At 42.6% G+C, this 23,979-nt stretch overlaps 1 protein-coding gene and 1 pseudogene across 3 annotated transcripts in view; one reads left to right on the forward strand and one right to left on the reverse strand.

The window, feature by feature from the left end:
• Nucleotides 1-23,979, forward strand: part of loxl2b (lysyl oxidase-like 2b) — a 57,280-nt gene that overhangs the window by 2,957 nt on the left and 30,344 nt on the right. For 2 of the 3 annotated variants that reach the window (XM_061816333.1, XM_061816332.1), the window contains exons 3-5: nucleotides 7,271-7,624; nucleotides 7,940-8,115; nucleotides 23,612-23,823. In XM_061816333.1, coding sequence (XP_061672317.1) covers nucleotides 7,282-7,624; nucleotides 7,940-8,115; nucleotides 23,612-23,823 — 731 coding nt within the window. In that variant the 5' untranslated portion in view covers nucleotides 7,271-7,281. The remainder of the gene's footprint in view (nucleotides 1-7,270; nucleotides 7,625-7,939; nucleotides 8,116-23,611; nucleotides 23,824-23,979) is intronic. The other variant, XM_061816334.1, reaches the window with a different exon arrangement.
• LOC133500104 (5S ribosomal RNA) lies at nucleotides 15,270-15,388 on the reverse strand (annotated as a pseudogene).

Here is a 23,979-nt window from a genome sequence, read left to right on the forward strand (position 1 = left end):
GGTAAGGCCTTCTGCACACTGAGCGATTGGGTCAAACCTGGTTGGACTGGAACATTGTGTAAAGATATTAGTGACCAACATACCCCAGCACTGCTCACGTGCTCCGAGGCTTTCGAGACTTGTGGGGGCTCAAGTGTGTAAAAAGATTTATACACTGACTGGGGAATATGGCTCACTGATTTAGACACCCATATAGGCTTTTGATGCACAATATGCAGTATATTGGAGTTTATCACCTTTAGAAAGCCATGAAAAGATAGGTTAATAATTAATGATGAAGTAGGTTGCTAAATAGTGTGGGTAAGAATAAAAACAAGAGTGTGTGGTGTTTACATAATTCACCCACGGGACATCGAGTTGGGTTGTTGGGTTGCGCACAGACTGTTTTTGTTGTTGCACTTCCGGAGTCAGGAAGTAGAGAGTTCCCGCCGTTATGCGAGTAGTCGCTTGATGTCTTCCAATAAAACAAGGTTTGTTCCTGTGTTCAACACTCCGCCTCCGACTCCTTTTCTTTGGCGCTATACTTGTGACCCCGGCATTTCCGAGACTGAACCGAACATGGCAAACGCCATCATCAAATTGCCGGAGTTTTGGGAGACGTCTGCGACAGCGGGGTTCGCGCAGACGGAGGCTCGATTCGCCCTCCACGGGATCTCGGATGATACCATGCGTTATTACCACGTCGTCTCAGCCCTCGGGAGCTCAACGGTGGCCAGAGCAGTGAGTTTCATCACATCTCCCCCTGCCCGAGATAAATATGCTGGGCTCAAGGCTCACCTCCTCAAGGTTTTCGAGCTTTCACGGCCATAGCGAGCCCGACGTCTTTTGGCTATTAATGGACTGGGGGACAGCAAACCTTCTGAACTCATGGAAATTATGCTAAACCTGCTGGGCGCGGAGGAGCCCAACTTTCTTTTCATGGAGCTGTTTCTCAGACACATGCCGCCGCATGTTCAGACAGCGCTCGCTAACACTTCGATCACTGAACCCCGTGCCCTGGCTGAGGAGGCCGACCGTGTCTTCCTGGCCACCCAGCGCTTCTCCCCTGAGGTGCTGGCCCCGGTGCGCAGTTACTCGCCCCTGGGCGCTGGGGTGCCACCCAGCAGGGGCCCCATCGCCACCGACGGCCGCGCTGGCACAGGCTTGTGCTACTTCCACGCCCGTTTTGGAGTGAAAGCGAATAGGTGCCGCGCCCCTTGCAACTACGATGGGGCGGGAAATGCCATAGCCCGCGCTGCGCAGCGGCTATGAGCGTGGGCGTGAAGAGCCTGCTGGTGTTCGTCAAGGACACCCTTTCCGGGTGCTAATTCCTTTGTGACACCGGTGCCCAGAGGAGCGACCTGACTGCCACTGCGGAGGATGCCGCTGGCGGGACTCAAGGGCCACCCCTACTGTCCGCTAATGGCTCCCCTATCCGCTCTTACGGCATAAAGACTGCGGACTCATGTTTCGGTGGTCAGCCCTTCACATGGGACTTTGTCACTGCCGACCTCTCGTTCCCTCTCCTCGGCGCTGATTTTTTTTTTTTTTTTGTGCCCATGGGCTGCTCGTGGACGTTAAGAAGGGCCGTCTGGTGGATGCACTGACTTTCTCCACGGTTGCCTGTGTCGCAATGAGGCGACTTATGGCGGTCTCTCCAGTTCACTCTTAGATGGCACCAAGTATCAGCTCCTCCTTGGTGAGTTCCCTGGCTTGACATGGCCCACTTTCTCCTGCCACAACTAAACATGGAGTCGAGCACCACATCGAGACCAAGGGCCCACTGATTCACGCTAGAGCCCGACAGCTCGACCCCGAGAAGCTAGCAGTCGCTAAGTCCGAGTTTGCCAACATGGAGCGCCTGGGCATCGTGCGGCGCTCGGATAGCCCGTGGGCCTCGCCGCTACACATCGTCCCTAAACCGAGTGGCGGGTGGCGACCGTGTGGTGACTACCGCCGCTTTAACGACGCCACTACACCCGACCACTACCCTGTTCCACACATTCAGGACTTCTTGGCCCACCTGGCGGGCAAAATCCAGTTCTCCAAGGTCGACCTGGTGACCGGGTATCACCAGGTTCCCGTGCACCCCTCAGACGTCCCCAAGACAGCTGTAATCACACTGTATGGCCTGTTCGAGTTTCTGAGGATTCTGAGGGTCTTTCCAACGTTTAATGGATTATATGCTCAGAGACTTGCCCTTTGTGTTCGTCTATTTGGATGACATCCTCGTCGCCAGCTCCTCGGAGGAAGAACATCTGATGCACCTCCACGACCTCTTCACAAGACTTGAGCAGAATGGCCTGATCATCAACCCAGCGAAGTGTGTTTTTGGGGTGCCCTCCATCCAGTTCCTTGGGCACTTCATCGACAAGAACGGCGCTGCCCCCCTTCCAGCAAAGGTGGAGGCCATCTCCGCTTTTCCCCGACTCAGGGGCTCCGGGAGTTTCTGGGGATGGTGACTTTCTACCACTGGTCCATCCGCCGGGCGGCCCACACCATGCGCCCGCTGTATGAGGCTCTTAAAGGCAAGGCCCCCAACCAGGACACTGAATGGACGGCCGAGAGGGTGGAAGCCTTCGAGGCTACGAAGGCCGCGCTGAGTCGTGCCGCTATGCTGGCCCACCCGTCCCACGGGGCCCCCGTCGCTCTCACTACTGACGCATCAGACTCCGCCATCGGGGCCGTATTCGAATAGTTGGTCGGCAGCGCCTGGCAACCGCTTGCCTTTTTCAGCCGTCAGCTGGTCCCCAGGGAACGCAAATACAGCACATTCGATAGGGAGCTGCTCGGCCTCTGGCTGACAATCCGCCACTTCCGTTGCCTATTGGAAGGCCGTGAGTTCACGGCATTTGCTGAGCGTTCGGGGTTCAAGCTGCACCGCACTACCGCTTATCACCCCCAGGCAAACGGTCTCTGCGAGCGGTTCCACCGCTCCACGAAAGCAGCCCTGTGTGCCGGCTTGACGGACACAACCGGTTGGATAAGCTCCCGTGGGTCATGCTCGGCCTCAAGCGCCCCCAAGGAGGACCTGATGTCCTTGTCCGCCGAGCTCATCTACGGCCAGCCGCTGCGGGTCCCTGACGAATTCATCCCAGTCGCCACGGCGCCTTGGTCTGCAGCCAGGCAACGGTCCTCCCTGCTGGAGGCCGCCAAAGGTTTCACGCCAGTTCCCACGTCGCAACATGGTACCCCAGCTGCCCCGCTGCATGCACTCTACAGATTTTGTTTTCATTCGACATGACGCCCACCATGGACCCCTGCTCCCCCATACGACGGCCCGTTCAGGGTCCTGGAGCGCGGGGATAAGAGCCTGCTCGTGGACATTGGCGGTTGACCCGAGACTGTTTCCGTGGACAGGGTCAAACCCGAGCACCTGGACATTGCCCAGCCTTTGGGGTTGGCCCTCGACCCCTCCTGGGCCCTTGTCCTTTGACTCAATGGACAGTGCGGCCCCGCCCACCTCGGCCCCTGCAGTGCACACCCGCCGGGGTCGGGTCGTCATCCCTCCACGGCACAGGGATTTTGTCTATGGGTGAATTCTGGGGGGGCTTGTGTGGTGTTTACATAATTCACCTGCGGGACCTCGAGTTAGGTTGTTGGGTTCCGCACGGACTGTTTTTGTTGTTACACTTCCGGAGTCAGGAAGTAGAGAGTTCCCGCCGTTATGCGAGTAGTTGGTTGATGTCTTCCAATAAAACAAGGTTTGTTCCTGTGTCTGACTCCTTTTCTTCGGCGCTACAAGTGGATATTTTATAGCCATTTTACTGACTCCTTTCATTTTAACATAGCCAGTGTATATGTACCGTTGGCATACATTTTGGTCACAAGTTTCGCCTTTTCCATCCAGAAACACATTGTACATTATGAATATAGTTAAATATTGTTGTGGAACACTAGTTGATCCTTTATACGCTCACATTATTTGGCTAGGGGCGCAGCGGTTGTTCTGCGTGTCTCACATAAAACCTGGAAATGTACAGTATTTTTTGCATTAGTTAAAGCATGTGTGCTTTTTGATTGGCTGCACTATGTAACGGTGTGCACCAGTGATTCAAAAATTTTAATTGTGGCAAGACCTGTGGCCGACTGAGCCGCCACTTTTCAAAACACTTGAGGAAAAAAAAATCACAAGTGGATTTCACAAAATTGTTCTGCCCCCTGCAAACGCTGAACGCCCATAGTAAAGGACAAGAAGTACAACTATCTCACACTCAAACCACAAGCCTAGTATGTAAACATAGTCCAGCTCAACTTCTGTGGATAGTGGACATAAACAATAAACTAACTCGGTACAAACACAACTGGGAGACATTTTAAGTAACCTCTTCCAGGCTATAATTCAAACTGCTCAAACAGTTACTGTTGCACAATTGAGCTTTTTTTCCTCAAAAGAAGACAGTTGATATTGCTTTTTCCCAAAAAGAAACATGTTAAGCTGTTGATGTTTCATTTGAAATGTCATTAAATCTTTCCTTGTCCGTTTACATGAAAGAAGAGCAGTATTTTGCATTTATTCCCTTACTGTACAGAACCCTGAACCAAATCCAAGGTGGATACGTAACTTTGATCACGTAGCATTTAGTAGTGCAACAATTAAACAACTACTTGATTATCAAATTAACCAGTAATGATTTTTAATAAACTCTTAATTATTTTGGGACCTTAATAACTTAAAATTGTCCAAATACCCACAATGTAAGCTTTTCAACTGTAATTATTGATGATGATGATTATTTTTTTATAATAAAGACAAAGAAATTATATTTTTCTTTCATCAAAATAAAATATTTGCATACAACATTTTCTTTTTTGCAGTTAGATCAGACAAGATGAAGGAGGTGTGTCCCTTTTATAGCAGAACACTTTTACTCTGCAACTGTGAAGTTTTTCTTAATAATGTCAGTATAATTCTTTATATTGTGATGGAGATGTATTGAACATCTAAATCAGGGACAATGAGGTTTTAAAGGAGAGGACAGAGAGAAAAACAAGAAAAAAACAGGGCATAGCTGTTAGAAAAACACAAAATAAAGCATTATATGCAGCCTACAATGTCTCAATGGGTTTGAGTTTTATACAGAACAGTGGTGGTACACCCTGTGAGGGAAGAACAGGACAATGTAGGATAGGACAAGGCATTACCGGGGCAGAAACGTGAGGGGAAGCAAACAGGACAAGAGAATAGAAACAGTTGTGCAACTGGACTGTGGTTGGGAGTGGTTGTGTGCGTTCTAAACATCTGTAGAAACCGCAAAGGAGGGGCAGGGGGTGCATCTCAAGAAGTTCACAAGGTCAGAAGGGTTATTTATAGCAATAAGGGAGTGGCCCCGCACCAAGCCAAATAGTCCCTATGGTGTGTGTCTATGTACACATCTAAGAGATCCATACCATCCATCCCAAGGGATCCAGGGCGGTCCACCAGTTTCACCCAATCGCCCCAAAATCCGCCACCGGCAGGAGAACAATTATCCATTTTGTTTATCTATTATTACAGACCAAACCAGTAGTATAATAACACCATTGGTTATATATTTAAGTTGCTTTATAGTTATAACCTGCGCTCCAAGTGCTGTCGTAACTTTGACATGGACTGCGATGAAAACGAGTTTGGCTCAGTTAACTTAACATGAAATGTGTAAGGAAGCTGGAATAGCCAGAGGAACCCCCCCCCCCCAACTCCCCATAGGAGCGTTTGGGCTGAAATTCAAACTTGGCCTTCTCAACTTTTAGGCAGATGTTCTGACCGCGGGCCCGCTGTGCTGGCTCCATGAAAATCCAAATTTTTAATTTGCACTCACTATAGACTCTCATCTCTTAAGCCAGCCGTTCACCGAGAGACACAGCTGGACAGAACTGAACAAGCGTGAATAAAAACAGTTGGTGACTGACCCTCGCACCCCTACCAACTAGCTGCAACATTTATAAGCTCCACCTGTATTGCTTTATTAAACTACAAGCAACTTGATGTGGTTATCAAGGGAAAAGTTGTCCACCCTTGTCACTGTTGGTATATTTCTATTTGCGGGGAATACAAAGAGCGATAATGGGTGGCAAGAAAGGAGGAAGTGGATGTTTCAGAGGCTGCTGGCAATGATAGCCCACATTCAGTTACTGCCCTGTACATAATAATAACATATTAAAAAAAATATATCATAATACATGTGAAGCACTGTGGGATTTGACTGATTGTAATGTCTGTTTTGTTGGGATGTCATTCACTTGTGATTCAACATGTAGAATTGCAGCCAAACTAATTGCAGATGGTAGTCCGCTCAGGAAAACTAGTTGCAGAGCAGTACAACGGAATTTTTCAGCGGTATTCAGCTGCCGTCGCTCACGCTACAGCTGACTTCTGGAACAAAAAAAAAAAACCCTCAAAAGTCATTTTTAACAGAGCTTCAGGGTTTTTCTTTTTTCCCCACACTGCTAGAAATCCTCCAAGATCTTCTGGTGCCCCCAAGGGAGGCATGCCTTAAACTTTGAAATCTGTTGGGCTGAACACTAACAAAACTTGTCTTGAATTAATTCCTCCCTTGTTTCAACCGTCTCCTTTCTGTTTTACATGTTTTCACTAGTTCCACACTGAAGTATCATACAATTCTGTGACAATTTTATTTTAGAATGTTTTATTTCTGCAGGATTCATGCACGCACTCACTCACACACAAACACACACATAGACAACATTTGAAACCTTTAAAAGCATTGTGTTTGTAAGGAATAAGGGATAAAGACTGGAATCCTACTGTCATTGTAGAAAAGAGGGAGTGACCGACTGAGCAGAGTTTGGCCAAAATATATATTCCTGTATATATGAAAATTACAGAGCACCCAGCCTTTGCTGGTGTGTTGAAGGATTTAAATAACTTAAAAAGAAATGCATTGATGCAAATGAACACATTCCATATTCTGATACTTTCTAATACTGGAAAGCCCTAGTAATTATGTCATCATCAAGACGAATGGCGGTTTCATTATATCTGGGCAGCAGTAGTCATAGTTTAAGTCCCGCTGCGGACAAAAGAAATTGCGCCTAGTTGTCGGAGAGAGCTAGTCAACATTCAGACTGCTGTCAGGGTGACAGTACTGACTACTAAACCATGCGCATTTGTTTTGTGCTTTGATATTATATCATTGGAGGACTAAACCTAACATACATTCTCTGAAACAAAATATTTTTTGGAAGTATAAAATTTTTTGATTGGTTTAACATTTAACTGTAGAAGTTTTTCCTCTCTTGTATTGCTGTACTATTTGAGTATAAAATCAATTCTCTCCATCCTCTTCAGGTCTGACCAAAATGTTGCCCATCCAGTACCTGTCCTGCTGCTGCCTGTTAGTTCTACTGGACCTGGTTTTAGGTCAGTATGAGCAACTCGGCTACCCACCAGGCTACCCAGAGCCAGAGCAAGAGCAGTACTCTGCTCCCCAGCTCACTCCCGACACGCCCAGGATTCAGCTCAGGCTGGCAGGGGACAAGAGAAAGCACAATGAGGGTCGTGTTGAGGTTTTCTACAACAGCCAATGGGGAACTGTCTGTGATGACGACTTCACCATCCACGCTGCACAGGTGGTGTGCCGGGAGCTGGGCTATGTGGAAGCAGTTTCCTGGTCACCATCATCAAAATATGGGAAAGGAGAAGGTAGTTGATGGTGATGTGGTTATTGTAGCCTGTGGATTCTGGAATGTATTCAAAACGCATCTTGGCTAAAACAAGCACATGAAATACATACAGTATAAATCTCAACAAATTAACGGTAAATAACCAAGAAAAAAATATCCAGCCCTGTTTCTATCTTGGCTGTTTAATGTCACCAGTATTTGAAATTTGGTTTGTGACGAATCTTCCATAGTTTTCTCACCTTGAGTAGATTTTTCCTCTGTTGATTCCACAACTACTAATCCTCCCCCCAGCTCAAAGTGGCATTGATGAATAATAATTTTTTTCCCCCATCAGGACCCATCTGGTTTGACAATCTTCATTGTACTGGCAAAGAAAAGACTTTGGCGCTGTGTCCCTCCAATGGGATTGGTGTTTCGGACTGTAAGCACAGTGAAGATGTGGGAGTGGTGTGCAGCGACAAGAGGATCCCTGGATTTAAATTTCTCAACATTCTTCCCAATCACGTGGAGGTACAGCTTGAGAATGATCTAAACACTCTTTGTCACTTTTAATATAATCGCACTAGTCTCTGGTAAGGACTAGGTTAAGGCTTTTACGATAGAAAGAATATGTTGATGAACTATAAATTTGACACAAACAAACAGCTACAAATATTGAGGAGGACAAGAGCCTGCCTGTGTGGTTAATTAATTAAATTGAGTCTCGAGATAAGAATTAAGTAAATATTTTCTTTGGCTAGACCCATGAGGAGGAGAGCAGACGAGAACCTAATGGAATGATTTTGGAAAGTAAAATACAAGCATCGGTCATCATTTCTTGGCTTTCCACAACTTTGCACGGTTGACAGTTGGTCAGTAGCACCCATACTCTCTGAGTGTATAAGAATCATTTCCACATTGCCTACAGTGAGAGTGTGTCAGTGAAGTAATGTTTAACTGGAACATGTGTGGTGCTGGCACTTGTAACAATTAAAGTTTTCTGCCTGGACATTTTCAGGTCCTACTGATTTCTAAGCTGAACAGTAAGCATCAAAGTAATTACCTCCAAACTCAGTGTGTGATCTTCCTCTTCACTATACAGGCCTCATTAAATCACATTCCAATGTAATGAGAAAACTGCAGTGCTCAAATAACTAAACCAGCACCAGATCCTGGTCTTCTCATGTAAAATCTATGATACGTATAGTATTTTCTTCCTTTATTAACTACTGTGCTTACTTGTAGTTTGCTGCAGTGTTGTTTTTTTTCTGCACTCTAGGAGTAAATAAAACTCTGAAATGTGCAGAGGTTGATGTAATGGTTTCCCAAAAGGTCTTAGATGTCTGAAGTAAAGCCGGGTGATGAAAGTCTTGAGTCAATGTTTCCATTATAAAAGACATCTGGACCCCATCCCACATCGCATGTGCATTGCATTATCATCTGGAAGCGTTATCCTGGTGACCCACCCAGCCACACTTTGGTGTGTAATCGTGGCAATAATTATCTATACTTGGAGATTTGTGCAACTGGATGATTGGTGTGCTTCGGGAGCATCTTGAGGAGCTACGGCCTTCCTAAGTGGCGCTAACCCCAGTACGGCAAGCCAGTCTAGCGCAAAGGAAATACCAAGACAATGAGCTAATCGTGAGCTGAAACATGAATCCTAGCATCCATGCCTTGGTGACCTTTGACCAATGCAGACTAATTCTTCTGCATAAGTTCTTTGCCATCTTGTGTTTTTTTAATCAATTAGGAGGTGTTGAATCTTGAACCTTTGGTAGAATATGGCTTCCCAGGTATATAGAGGTTTCTACTGGAGTAATTGTCACAGCTGAACTATAGACAACTAACTGACACATACTGTTTACTGGGTCCTTCCTCTCTGGAGTATTTATCTTTCCGCCCTTGTTTATTTGTATTGCGGCTTCAACATTACACATGAATTGACCACTGGGAATTTTCCCAGGTCTGACCTGAACCCATGAGCATACATTCCATTCTATATCTGAACATCTTCAACATCTAGAAGTATGGCAGATTGCCATTTTTTGGAAGTATAAAAGTTTTTGATCTCCTCTATGTAACTGGAGCAGACAACTTCATTAATCTAAAAACATAAAGAGTATTATTGCAGTCAACTTTGTCAACATGATGTATTTAGCAGTCAACCCTGGAAATGACAAAAACTGCTTTGTCTTTGACTTTATATTTCATAAGGAAATGCCAACTGATTTATTTTGACTAAATAAACACACACACACACACACAGACAAAACATGACATCTCTGAGAAGCTATTCAGTATTATTTGGGTCATACCAGTGGCACGCAATGAATTTTCGGAAGTGGGTGTTCAGTGAAATAATCCACCTCTTCATAAGACCAACACATTGCAAAATAATTTGCAAAAAACACTACATAACGACTATATGTGTGGCATTAAAGGGGAAATCCACTGGTTTTTGCATTAACAATTAACAATCCAGTAGGTCATGGAATATGTATTCTGTTTTGACAATGTGATGTTAAATCCTCTGTCATTTAATAGTGTTTTGAGAAGATTTTGATTGACATGAATTTTCAGGGGCGCTGCCATTTTCGCAAGTCACATGACCTACCTGCGTGGATGTGACGTGTTACGTGTCGCAACAAAGTCTCGATTACACAGGACACCATTTATGCCCAGCGCTGATTTCTCGGATTTATCCTCATCTGATAAAGAAATAGCAGTATCGGGAAGACGAAGGAATACTTCCATACATAGCGGTGAGCTGCTCGGCCGCTCGGTTGATGGGGAAGATGGAGGAATACTTCCATACACAGCTGTGAGCGGCACAGCCGTTAGCGGTTCGGCTGCTCGGTTGATCAGGAACATGGAGGACTACTTCCATACACAGCCGTGAGCGGAGCTGGACCGCTTACAGCTGTGTATGGAAGTATTGCTCCGTCTTCCCGATCAACCGATACTGCTATTTCTTCATCAGATGAGGATAAATCCGAGAAATCAGTGCTGGGCATAAATGGTGTCCCGTGTAATCGAGCCTTTGTTGCGGCACGTAACACGTCACATCTGCGTACGTAGGTCATGTGACTCGTGAAAATGGCAGCGCCTCTGAAAATTCGTAATTGTCAATCAAAATCTTCTCAAAACACGATTAAATGACAGAGGATTTAACATCACATTGTCAAAATAGAGTACATATTACATGAGCTATTGGATAGATTGTTAATGCAAACCAGTGGATTTCCCATTTAAAGAAGAGAGGCATTTCATATATTTGAAAATGAATGCAGTGTAACGTCAGACTTCGAAGGACTCGGGGGTCATACAAATTAGACTTTGTCTAAAAAATCAGCATAAAAAATGCCTTGGTGTTTGATCCAATTTTCTGAGTCCAAACACCCGAGCAAAGCTGAACCCAAGTTGACCGGGTAGCCAAGTCAAACTGAGCGATGCCGAACACACACGGGGCGGCACCAAGGCTAGCCACTGCCCACTTTGAGTCCAGAAAGCAGCCATCGTGTGCTTCTAAAGTTTTTAAAAAAAAAAAAAAATCCAGTATTTTCTTTGCCATGGGACCAAAGAAAGATTGGTCCCATTGGTCTTCTATTACCGACAAAACATTTACATGTCTTACAAATAGAAAAAGGCCAAAACACTTGAATTATTAGTTTATTTTGTTTGGGTGCAGCTTTTCTCATCTTCAACCTCTACTCATGCACATGCACAGCTTATAAGAAAATTACACAGTCACCTTGTGGCTAGTTGGCTATATCACTCACATTTTCCTCTCTTCGGGAGGGACTTCTTCAGGCATGACTACGGTTTGATCACATGATTGTTTTTAGCAGAACTTGCTGAATTTTCATTTAGTTAATGGCTGGTGTCACTTGAACCATAAGGAAATGCTTAGACCCATTTTGCTGAATGCAGAAGTAGGTTACACATATACCAGACTGATCCGGACAAAAGCCCAGTGGTGACATTCCAAACTAATAGGAGACAGTATAATGAAGTTTTTCTGAAGTTGTTGAAGAGGGAATGACAATAGTTAAGATGTAAGGAGACAGAAACATGAATGATCTTTTGTAGTTCAGAATCGGATAACATGGATCCAAGTTTAGGAACATTTTAGAGGTGATAAAGCAGCAATGGATTACAGTTTTAATATCCATCCATCCATTTTCTTTACCACTTCTCCTCACTAGGGTCGCTGGCATGCTGCATATTCTACCTATCTTTGCAAAAGGTGGTGTACATCCTGAACTGGTCGCCAGCCAATCGCAGGGCACATATAAACAAACAACCATTCACACTCACATTCACACCGTCGTGCAATTTAGAGTCTTCAAACAACCTGCCACGCAAGTTTTTGCGATGTGGGCACAAACTGGTGTACCCAGAGAAAACCCACACAGAACTTGCAAACTTCAAAAAGCAAGGGCTGGGATTTCAACCCTCGTTTTCAAAACTGTGAGGCAATTGTCCACGGTGGCGCTCAGTTTGAATATATATTAAAAAAAATCGAAAAGAAAATCTAGAAGCCTTAAAACCAAGGATTACAATTATTTTGAATGAATTAGGGAAACAAGTATTTGACCAAAACATGACTTAGTACTTGGCGAAGAGTCCCTTGCTGGCCAGTACAGAGGTCAGACTTTTTTTTTGTAGTTTATCACCAGGTTTGCATACATCTCCAGGGGAATTTTTGAGTCCTGTTCTTTGCTGATCCTCTCTTAATCGGTAAGGCTTCAAAGGTATCTCCTGGTAACTTGAAGCTTTAGGTCCCTCTACAGATTTTCTATGGGATTTAGGTCTGGACACTGGTCATGCCTCTCCATAACCTTGATGTGCTTCTTTTTCAGCCATTCTTTCTTTTCCCTGGCTGTGAGCTTTCAGTCATTCTTGTGCTGGAAGCCCCAACCATGACACATTTAAATTTTCCTGCTGAGAGAAGGTTTCACTGTAGAATGTTTCATCCATAGTTATCTCAATGTGGTGAAGTTGACCTCTCTCCGTTGCAGAAACACGCCCCAAAAGCATAATGCTTTCATCTCAATGGTTGAGGGTGATCTTGGCGTCAGAGTCTGTATTCTTCTTCTAAGGCCATTCTAATTGATTCCAAATGGCTCTATTTTTTTCCCCCCTCTCATCTGACCACATCACTTTCTCCTAATTATTCTCAGAATAATTCAGGTGTTCGTTGATAAACTTCAGATGGGCCTGTACATGTGACTTATTGAGCAGGTGGACTGTGGTCCCACTTGCCTTGAGATCATTAACAAGATCTTCCCATGTAGTTCCGGGCTGACATAATCTCATTTTCTTATCATCATTGATGTCCCATGATCTGAAATCTTACAAGGAGCCCGAGACAAAGGAAGACTGTCAGCCATTTTATGTTTCTTCAATGTTCTAATTTTTGCACCAGCAGTTGTCTGCTTCCCTCCCACCCTCTTGCCAATGGTCTCTTGCCCATTCAAGCCTTCTGCAATTCTACAATCTTGTCCCCAATGTCCTTATAACGTTCTATGGTCTTACCGATGATGGAGGGTTTGGTGTCTAATTTGTTGATTCTGCCGACAGGTGTCTTTTAGTAGGCAACAACATAGGTGTCTTTCATACAGTTAACGGGTTTAGTTTAGGAATACCATAATTTCTCGTGTATAATGTGCCCCCATGTGAAATACACCCCCCCAAGTTGACCTCAAAATTCGGGAAAACCCTTCTACACATGTTTAATGCATTTTTACAATGCGATGATTTTGGTTCTACCCATATGATCCAAACATGAAGGATTATTGGTATTTTGTCAGTTGTATCAAAGAATTGTTCTAAAGTTAAGAACTTTATTTGAACACGTAATATTTATTTTTATCTTCTTGCTCTTACTATGGCATTGATAGCCATACTTTTCTTCAGTCAATGAGAAAACACACAGTTGTGCTCATATGTTTGATTACCCAGGCTGAAGTTATGAGTAGATTTCTTAAAAGAAAACATGAAGGGCCAAGCAAAACACATTTAATATTATTTTAATGGGAAATAAATTAATAATGCTTCTCTGAAATGCAAGCATTTCAAAATTTCATTATCATTAAACAACGCATAATCATAAATAATAATGATGGTTGTTGGACAGTTATCAGTAGTATTATAAAAACAAACAAACAAAAAAAAGGTTTTGCAAATTCTCAGCATATGTAAACTTATAGCACAACTGTTGTATGTATGCATATGCATATTCACCCCCGAGTGGTGGGCACGGCAGTTCTTTTAAGTGAACTGAATCACTTGAGTCAGTTCCTTAAAAAGATTCATTCACTGAATCGTTCCGTTCTTTTTCATTAAATAGTTGAAGTGCTTCCCCATTCCGTTAATGATCCATCCCTGAGGTTCATTTTCATTCAACCCATTCAGCGAAGCACGATATATGTTGTTGTCGTGTTTTGTAAAGTAGGAAAGGTGGGGAGATCTAAAAAATATAACAATATAAAAACCTTTGCGTGCAGCGAGCTCAGTTACCAAGCATCCTTCCCTGTCTGCTTCAATCCAACTAGGTTTTTGCCAGCTGGTCTGACTTTTCTGCATCTCTGATAGCAGCATCTGCCACGTGGGCTTCCTGCTAACTCACCTTGATGCTATTGTCATCTCATGAGTGGCTCTTTGAGAGTTGAGAAATGTGATATAAGTTTAATGTATAATTGTTGTTATGAAATAAAAAAGCCTTTAATTAATGGAATTAGAGAAAGAGGGAATTATATGTATGCATACATCCATCCATTTTCTGAGCTGCTTATCCTCACAATGGTCACGGGAGTACTGGAGCCTATTCCAGCTGTCAACGGGCAGGAGGCAGGGTACACCCTGAACTGGTTGCCAACCAATCGCAGGGCAAATGGAGACAGACAACAGTCACACTCACAATCATACCTGGGGGCAATTTAGAGTCCTCAGTTAGTGCATGGTTTTGGGATGTGGGAGGAATTGGAGCCAGGAATTGAACATCGGTCCTTAGAACTGTGAGGCCAATGCGCTAACCAGTAGCTCTAACCAATTGCTCCACCGTGCCACCCATGTATACATATTCATTAATTATTAATTAGAATTTATTTTTAATACATGCTAATACGTGCTTGACTGACTCAAAATGATCCATTAGCTTGAAAAAAAAAAAAAAAACAATTGCTAATGACAGCTGTCTCCTTGAGGATGTCAGGACTTCTCATTAAAGTCACTCATGAGTATGTTCACTCCATAGTATGAAGTTCTTCTGGCAAATGAATCTGTCATCGTACGAGTACATCACACCCCAGTGGATCACAAATGAACGAATCACTCTTCAGTTCCTCAATACACCAGCTCAGTGAACATTCAGTTCTTCTGAAGGAATCGTTCACAAAAGTAACAACAATAGTTGCGCCTGTCATATTTGAACAAAAGTTATAGGCCACACCTTCTTCAGAACCTCTCGATGGTGGTGGCATATTGGGATTAAAGTGTACAGGCTGTTCATAACCTCTAACTGGTGACATTTATACAATGTGAATTCTTCTTTTCCTTTCGGCTTGTCCCGTCAGGGGATCGCCACAGCGCATCATCTTAGATGCACGCATATTTGTTTGACAGTTTTTACTCCAGATCTCCTTTCTGACGCAACCCCTCTGCATTTAGCCGGGGAGAGAAGCTTACAGCACCGAGTATTCCCAGGCAGTCTCCCATCCAAGTACTAACCACGGCCAAATCCGCTTAGGTTCCGAGATCTGACGAGATCGGGCGTTCTTGGGGTAGCATGGCCATAAGCCCTTTTATACAATGTGAACGTTTTTTTTTCCATTTTCTCCTATACCTATGTATGATGCACACCATTGCCTTATGAATATTTTTTGGGGAAGAAAAAAATGTGCATTATACAGAGGAAATTACAGTGAGACGACTAGTCTATGGGAGCCAGAATTCTTTGTTGGGAAGGGATCAAATACTTATTTCATTCAATGAAAGGAAAATACATTTTTATGTTTTCTAAATGGAATTTTCTTGTAGATATTCTGTCACTCACAAAAATGGACACTGTAGTTTTCATCACATTTAACATAATCAAGGGTTGAGTCATGTAGTCCTTAACTGCATTCAAGCAATCATGCAATGATCTCATCTTAACTGAACTATCTGGGTTAGGAGGAAAATAATTCTTCAGGTCATCATCATAAAGTGCTGTATACCTTCAGAATTCCTTCCATCGAAGAGAAGTACTTCAAAGACATTTTTCTTAGCGTCACGGTCATGGGTTTGTACTCAGTCCTTGCTTTGTCTCTAATATTGTGTTATGTCTTTTGCCTGCTACTTTTTCCAGAGATCAGTCCAAAACCATTAATGCAGCTTTCAGCTCAGCATCATAAAAACCTTCTTCTACTCATATGCTCAAAGCCTCAATTACTTATGTCTTTGGAATTTGCTTTATTCCTGCTGTGTTACTGTATAATCCCAACTATTGTAGAGTTGTATATCCACTATTTTTCTTCTTCAGACTCACTGGATTGATGGAGTCCATCTTAGCTGATTAAGGCTGTTTTGTCAGTTTTGTCTAACACATTTGACGTGCTGCTGTGGAGAATTTAGGTGTCTGAAGAATACTAATAACAATAATGTTCTGCAAAGTAGAAAAAGCAATGCTGACAATATTGTTTTATATACAGGAGACTGTGTAGTAAAGTAGGCATGGCTGGTTACAGCATTGGCCTCACAGTTGTGAGGACTGGGGTTCAAATCCCTGCCCCGCCTGTGTGGAGTTTGCATGCTTGCGTGGGTTTTCTCTGGGCACTCTGGTTTCCTCCATTCCATCCATCCAGCCATCCATCTATCCATCTTCTGCTTTTCCGGATTGGCTCACGGTCATTCCAATCACGCCCTTCCAGGTCTTACTGTCATTACTCACTTGAGCATTGAAGTCCCCCAGCAGCACACTAAGGACTCCAAAAAGGAGCTTGAAATGTAAAAAAACTAAATCCAAAAAAAAAAAAATATATATATATATATATATATATATATATATATATACAGTATATATATTCTATGTTGTAGTTCAGGCTTTGGGAAACATCTGTTTCCACTTTGTGAATGAATAGATTTTTTTAAATGGGGCGCTGCAAACTGGGACATAACAGTCCCTTTTCAGACAGTTAAATTGTCATTAGTGGATCTTGTATTTGTGCAGAATGCATACAGTGACTAGAATAAACCACGTGTTAATGTTTTCTCTTCCTCAAAAAAAATGACCTGTTCTTTTAATATATAGTACTGACATAAATGGGCCCATTTACAGTACGGAGCACCAATAATCTAAAGGCATTTCGCTTGTGTTGGAGGTTTCCCATTCAGAGCATGGCAATTTTCTTGTGCATGTGATGTGATTTTGCTGCTTTTGAGGGTGAGTGAAGGCCAATATTAGAAACACATGTTCATAAGCTGGCTGCTCTGTTTTTGCTGGCAAATGTTTATCTGCAGTGCGAGAGGGATGTACTGAAAGCTCATCACAGTCAAAATGTTGAAACTTTAGATATTTCATAGTGAAGACGTTGGTTGGGCCGCTAATTTGCTGTGGTATGTAATGTGTAATGACATTTATAGCAGTGACTGAGCGCTGATGACTCAAACTATTGCTACACCTTCTTTGCACAGCTACAGCACTCTACTCCCCCTTAAAGAACCGCATTGTGTTCTGTAATATAAGAATAGTCAATTTCGGGTAAATGGCGTTTCACCTTGGACTGTGAGACAAATATGTAAATAAACGTGTGACTATGAAAACTGGAGTCTAACTTGAGACAACACTTTTGCTACTTCTGACACATGAAACCGCTTGTTGACCTCAGCTAAAATGAAAAACACATTTTCCAGGAGAATAAGGGCTGACATATTATTCCTCCTCTTTCACCATGATAGCGGTTTTCTGCTCATAATAGTCCAACATATCACACAGGGTTCTCACGCGTCCCCAAAAGTCCCTAAAAACCCCTAAATTTTCGATTTTGGAATCTGGGTTCGTCGAGATGCAAAAGATCGGCACATGTTTTACTGCCATCTGTGCAAGCAGAGCTACCAGCTAGGAAAGATGGGCGTCAAAACGCTGCAGTCGCACCGGAAAAAAGGAGACACGCTGATTTGACGAAGACTCTCTCATCTTCCGTTGGTATGAATCTGTTTCTAAAATATAAAGATAGTGAAGCATCAACTTCAGGCAGTGGTACTAGCAGTGCATGCACACCTAGAGTTGTCCAGCCATCGACTTCAACCAGCCAGAAGTCAGGCTCTATGAACCTAGTTCAATACACGAAGGCGGACTCGTTAAAGGCAGAGATCCTGTGGAGTTTAAAAGTGATCTGCAGCCATTAGAGTTACAAATCTTGTGAAAATAATTCGAAAGTGTTTGCAGTCCTTTTCCGAGACAGTGACATTGCTAAAAACACTGTGGGGAAAGGAAGACTTCGTACCTGGCTACATTTGGCATCGCTGCCCACTTTTCATCTCTACTCCCTCAAAGCCAAAAAAGCCAGAATAGAGACTGACATATCTACGCTTATTGAGAAGGCTGACAGGCTGTGTGAGCAGGCAGAAGAAAAGAGGAAGCTGAGGTTTATCACCGAGGCCAATGCACTCAGAGGCAGAGCAAAGGACAAGAGAGCCTCTTTGGCACCTCTGCAGCAGCAAATAGAGAAGGCACTGTGTAGGCTTAAGGAGCTAGAGTAGGGGTGCTGAGACAGACATCAGTAGAAGACATTTCTGTATATAGTTGCAATTGTAGTTAGAATCAGTTTTTCTGTATACTGTTATGTGAAGACGTTGACAATGGTCATATCAATGAGAACTACCACAAGGGGCGACAGGTGATCACTGTCACAGGTACTGAGGTACTGGAACCTTTGATGAACCAAGAACAGCCGATAGCATCATTGGGTGAGTCTTTTTTCCTTACCCTTGATTTCCCACGATAGCCCTAAATTTTTCATGTCAGCCCTAAATTTTTCGTGTCAGCCCCTAAGAATGGCCCTAAAAAGCCCTTAAATTTTTTGGGTCCGACTGAGTATGAACCCTGCACATGGACTGGTAATAATTGATCAAAAATAAAAAAGTTAATTTGTTGAAACGTCACAAAAATAGATTTACTGTATATCTGCAACACCATGATTTGCTTTTGAGGAGATGTTGTTGTTTTTTTAAAAAACATAATTACTTTAGTTGGTTAGGCAGTATGCTTGCTGAAGAGAAAATGTTCATTTGGATGACTACACTGCTTATTATCTATCAATTGAGTGAATAACACTGCTCTGTCTTGGGAAGGCAAAACAGGAATGATTTTCCACCCTGTGATGGAGATTTGCTCATGCTGATAGCTTTATTAAAAACGGCAATGCTAAACACACTTTATGGTATGTTTGTGAAAATAATTACTGCCTTTTACATTTTTTTGTAGTTTTCATAGAAAATCTATTATTTCATGTAAGGAGAAATACATTTTTTGACCAATGTTTTATGCAAGTGTTGTTTTAGGTTGTATTCTCTGAAATTAAGAATGTTTTTAGTTTTCATAGCAAATCTATTATTTCATGTAAGGAGAAATACATTTTTTGACCAAGGTTTTGTTCAAGTGTTGTTTTAGGTTGTATTTTCTGAAAGCCTTTCTTTTTTTTTTTTTTAAATGTTTAATAAATGTAGTTTATGTGTATAAAACCTTAGTAGTCTCCATCCCTAATCATATCGATCCTGTCTTTACTAAAATGGAATTTACCAAATAACTACACTACAGTCAATCAGTAGATGTTTTGAGTAACTTGTTTTTTTTAACCATTTGTGGGTTTTTTTTTTTTTTTTTTTTTTTAACTCATGGCCAGAAGTAGACATTCGTGTGGTGACTATTACACCCCCAACCGACTTTCATATCTGTGGTCTATGCTTCTTACATGAGCTGGAAAACATTCACACACGTCATTCCCACCCCCTTACAGACCTCCTGTAAATTAGGGCTATGAAGTCTGTGGTCCTATAATTTGCACGTATGACAACTCACTTCATTGGATTCAAGTTGAAGTGATCTGTCTCCATCCCATCATGATTGACTAGTGACCTGTGGTATGCCCCCGCCGTTCCCCCAAAGTCATCTTGCATCACCTGTGACCTTCAACATGATAAAAGATAGAAATTACATTGCGGATTGGCTTCACCAGTTGTATTTTTTGCTCACCTCAGAGTGTCTTACCAACTTTTGGTATGTTATTCCTGCACTGCTATATTGTCTTGCACAAGATCAAGGGCCCTTCTGTCTTCTTTACATGTCATCCCTCAAATGGCTTTTCCATCTGTGCTATTTTCCCCCAAAACAAGACACAGGAAAGGCCTGCTCTCCCTGGGGAGTGCCGCAACAAAACAATACGCACATGGTTTTAATTTTTTCAATTTGCTTGCTTGTTTTTTTTTTGTTCAGATTTTTTAGTTATAGAATGGAAAGGAACTCAAATAAATGAAATAGAGTAGATGAAAAAGGCAAGTGTTAATACTGTCAAGCCAAAAAATCTTCTAACCTCAAGACAAAGTTGAAAATATTTTGTCCCTTTTCAGATTTTCCTATAAATTCTCTTATACGAAGACAATGGGGTGTTTGGCAATGTTGTTTACCTCTTCAAGGGCTGCGTTTTAGCCCCCTTTGTTTTTTCATCATAGCTTGCATTTTAAGCACTCATGGAGTCTTTGCTCAAGCAAATGTCTGTAAATGACTCATGTATTGTACTGTCTGTTGAGTAAACACAGACACAAGGCCACAATCACCACTTGCCATGTTTTTTGTACTTCATATCATACTACTTTTCACAGCTTCTCTACACTATGGACAAATGTGCTTACATTTGGCAGGGAATAGCTCAGGAAAGAGATGATTTGTAGTTCTCGATCTTCTGGCATTGTCTTGGAGTTGGAGGTCAATGTCCATTTTTAGAAACTACTTTTTCATTCCAATATTTGACGTACTATATTGTGACTGTAAAAAGAGCCGTGAGCCCAACAACCCAATAGGTTTCCATTGTTAAGGCTGAGCTTGTGCTCCTAAGCTGACTCTGCAACATACAGTAACAATATGGCTTAAGTCTATGGATGGAAGCAAAATGGTAAAACCCCACTGAAGCAGTGTCTGTAAGCTTCTTATCAGAATTTACATTAAAGGGCCAAGCTAATCCTGTAAACACTGGCACTTTTCTCCAGAGTTCGGCACTTTAAAATGATGTCTGCAAAAAAAAAAGAAAGAAGTATTATTGTTGGAAAAGACTGCCACTTTAATTTTCTCAAGAAAAACATACTTTCAATCAAATGTGGACCATTATGTCCCAAAGTGCCTAGTGTATAATTGCCATGTTTTATTTGACCACAGTAAAACATCCAAAATCGAATGCCCCAAAAATGCTGCAGTTTGCAATTATATAATACATTTTGGAAAAATATGCCACGAAGGTCTCAATTTGAATATGGTTCTGCTTTCCCTTAGAGTTTTTCTTAGACATTTACATAGAAATCTATTACATGCTTGTTTGTTTTTTTTTTTTTTAGCAGAGAAGGGTTTTTAATTTTATCAACCGTAAAATCTGTGATATGAAATCATAACGTTTGAGGGAGAAACTGTGTATGAGAGATAAGTGTGATTTTTTTTTTTTTTTTTTTGCATTGGTACAGTCACTGACAGTGTAGTTTAAGGCCCAGGGGGGAGATTTGGGCCGCAACATCATTTTATGCAGCCTGTGAAAGCAAATCATGTGTTGATTAAATTTTTTTACGCAAATGAAATACTAAAATTGCTAATCGTCTTAGTTTTTAAAAATGTTGAGATGTTTTTGGAATGCATTTTTTTCTTATCAAGCACCATTTAAAATAAATCCTAGTTGAACATTTTCTTGACTGACTTCTCGTTTCAAAAGTATTTATCCATCTATTTTTTGGATTATATTGTATGGATAGATATTGAAATTGAAATGAAAAACACATATTAGATTATTTACTTCAATGTCTACACGAAAAATAAATATGAACGGAGAGCGCATCATCCATGCGCAAAGTTGCGGAAGTGTCATTCGACATCCAAGTGGTCGCCATATTGGCTGCATGTACTGTCCGTGACGGCACCCCGACATTCGCCATTGAAAACACGCTGTGCCCCCTACTGTAGGACACGCCCCTTCAGACACGGAAGCTCTTTTCGAAGAAAACATCTCATAACCGAGTGAAGTGTCCGGGGCAATATTACCCTATTGTTTCGAGTCATATTTAGATAACATGCGGATCACGGCCAAGCCACGTCCTGCCCTATCCACCTCCGCGCAGCAGTGATAAACGGCCACTTGACGAGCCACCCCGGTTGACAAGGCAGGCAGCAGGCTCGGCCTTGTCGACAAAGCCGGGAAGGCTGAGCCGGCCTGCTCGACCTTGTGGACAAGGCCGGTAGCGATCCACAAAGCCTGTGGAGGCCGTCCTTCAGCGGCTGCTGCACAGAAGCCTTCCAATGCACACATCGACATATTTAGCAACGCTGATTTATGGATTACGCCACCCCCCTCAACTATTGTTTTTTTTTTTAGTAGCTGTATACACACCTACCTGTCATTTGGAACCCACGAAACTCTCGTCATTTGTACCCGTGCAATCCATTTTTCATAACAAACTGGGTCTCTTGCAAATTTATGAAGGGTAAATCCATCCTCCAGAGTGTTCAAGCAATGTCCAGCAATGCAACGAGTCGGCATTTTGACTAACACGAAGGAACAATGGGCTACCTTCCCGGAGGTAAAACTTATAGAAACAAACGAGTCCACTTGAGGGCGGTCCTGCCATGTACGTCACTTCCTGCTTCTTCTCGAAAACAAATCCCTCGAGAAGATTTTTATGGCGGGAGTTACAAAAAGCTGTATACATCTAAATCATGTTTTGTGGTGAAAAAACGCATGGGTCAAAATGTCGGCAATTAATAAGATACTAAAAATCATGCATTTCATGACAGTGGCACTTTAACTATGATGTGGATGATTGTTTCATTCAGCCTAAAGACAAACATGTATCTTTGTTTAATATAGGCTGTTTGTTTTTATTCGAACGCATGTCGTGTATTCGTGTATTTTGGCCATTCTGCCCAGAGGTATGGAAGATTAATAGCCAAATAGATTGTCCAATGTGTAGTTCTGCAAACCAGTCAGTAGGTTATGGTGTGTTTTCAGATCGTGGAGCCTATCAGTTTGTTTCGGACTTGAATGTGTTGAACACCCACTTGCAGCCTTGGACTGAAATTTAGTCAAAAATGGGTTGTGTCCTCTTTCGGTAGTTTAGGAATGATTGTTGTCATCTTAATTACAACTAATGCAAAAGTGGGTCTGTTTGTCTGTCTTCCTTTTACCATGGAGTTTATGAGTGTGTTTTAAAGCCAAACGAAGTTGCAGAGCCTCCAATCATTGTGCTACTTTAAAGACAGTCGCAAGATGTTGTACACTGTGGTAGTATTTTATAGACAAGGCAGGTCGGAAATGGGGTGTTATATTATGTATCATATACGACGGGAGGCAAGTACAGCAGTGATCTTTATTCATCCATTTTCTATCCTGCTTGTCTTCATAAGCATTGTGGGTGAGTTGGAGCCGATCACAGCTGAGTTTTCAGTCAGAGGCAGGGTACATCTCCGACTTTGTCCCCAGTCAGGGTAGATCTAGATAAATAATAGAGAATTCAGTCTTCAGTGAACTGAGATTCATGTTATGCGAATGTGGGAGGAAGCTAGAGTACTCAGGGAAAAGCCACGTAAGCATGGGGAGAACAGAACCAGCTCCACACAGAAAGGCCGGAGCCGAAATTCAACCCCCAAACTCAGAATTGCCAAGCACATTTGCTAACCAATACAGTATTCCACTGCATTCCATTTCATTCCTTGCTTTTCCCGGTGTGCTGTGGAGTGTGGAAATAAGTGTACTTTTAACCTCCTTACATATTTGTTTCAAATATCTTACAGAACCTCGATATCCAGGTCGAGGATGTGCGCATTCGAGCCATTTTGTCATCATTACGCAAGCGGATCCCTGTGACAGAGGGCTACGTAGAAGTGAAGGATGGTGGGAAATGGAAACAAATCTGTAACACAGAGTGGAGCCATTTTAACAGCAGAGTCATCTGTGGCATGTTCGGCTTCCCTGGGGAGAGGAAATATAATGCCAGGGTCTACAAGTGAGTATTTGTCCGCGGCATGCATAGTTTAGTGCAGGTGGAAGAACCAAATTACTGCTGGCCATTCTATAAGCATCAACGATTTTGAAATAGTTTTAGGAGAACAATATGACCAGGCAAACATCCTGGATCCATTTACTTTCCTGCTTGTCTGCA

The sequence above is a fragment of the Syngnathoides biaculeatus genome, chromosome 4 (genome assembly GCF_019802595.1).
Source record: "Syngnathoides biaculeatus isolate LvHL_M chromosome 4, ASM1980259v1, whole genome shotgun sequence".
Classification (NCBI taxonomy): domain Eukaryota; kingdom Metazoa; phylum Chordata; class Actinopteri; order Syngnathiformes; family Syngnathidae; genus Syngnathoides; species Syngnathoides biaculeatus.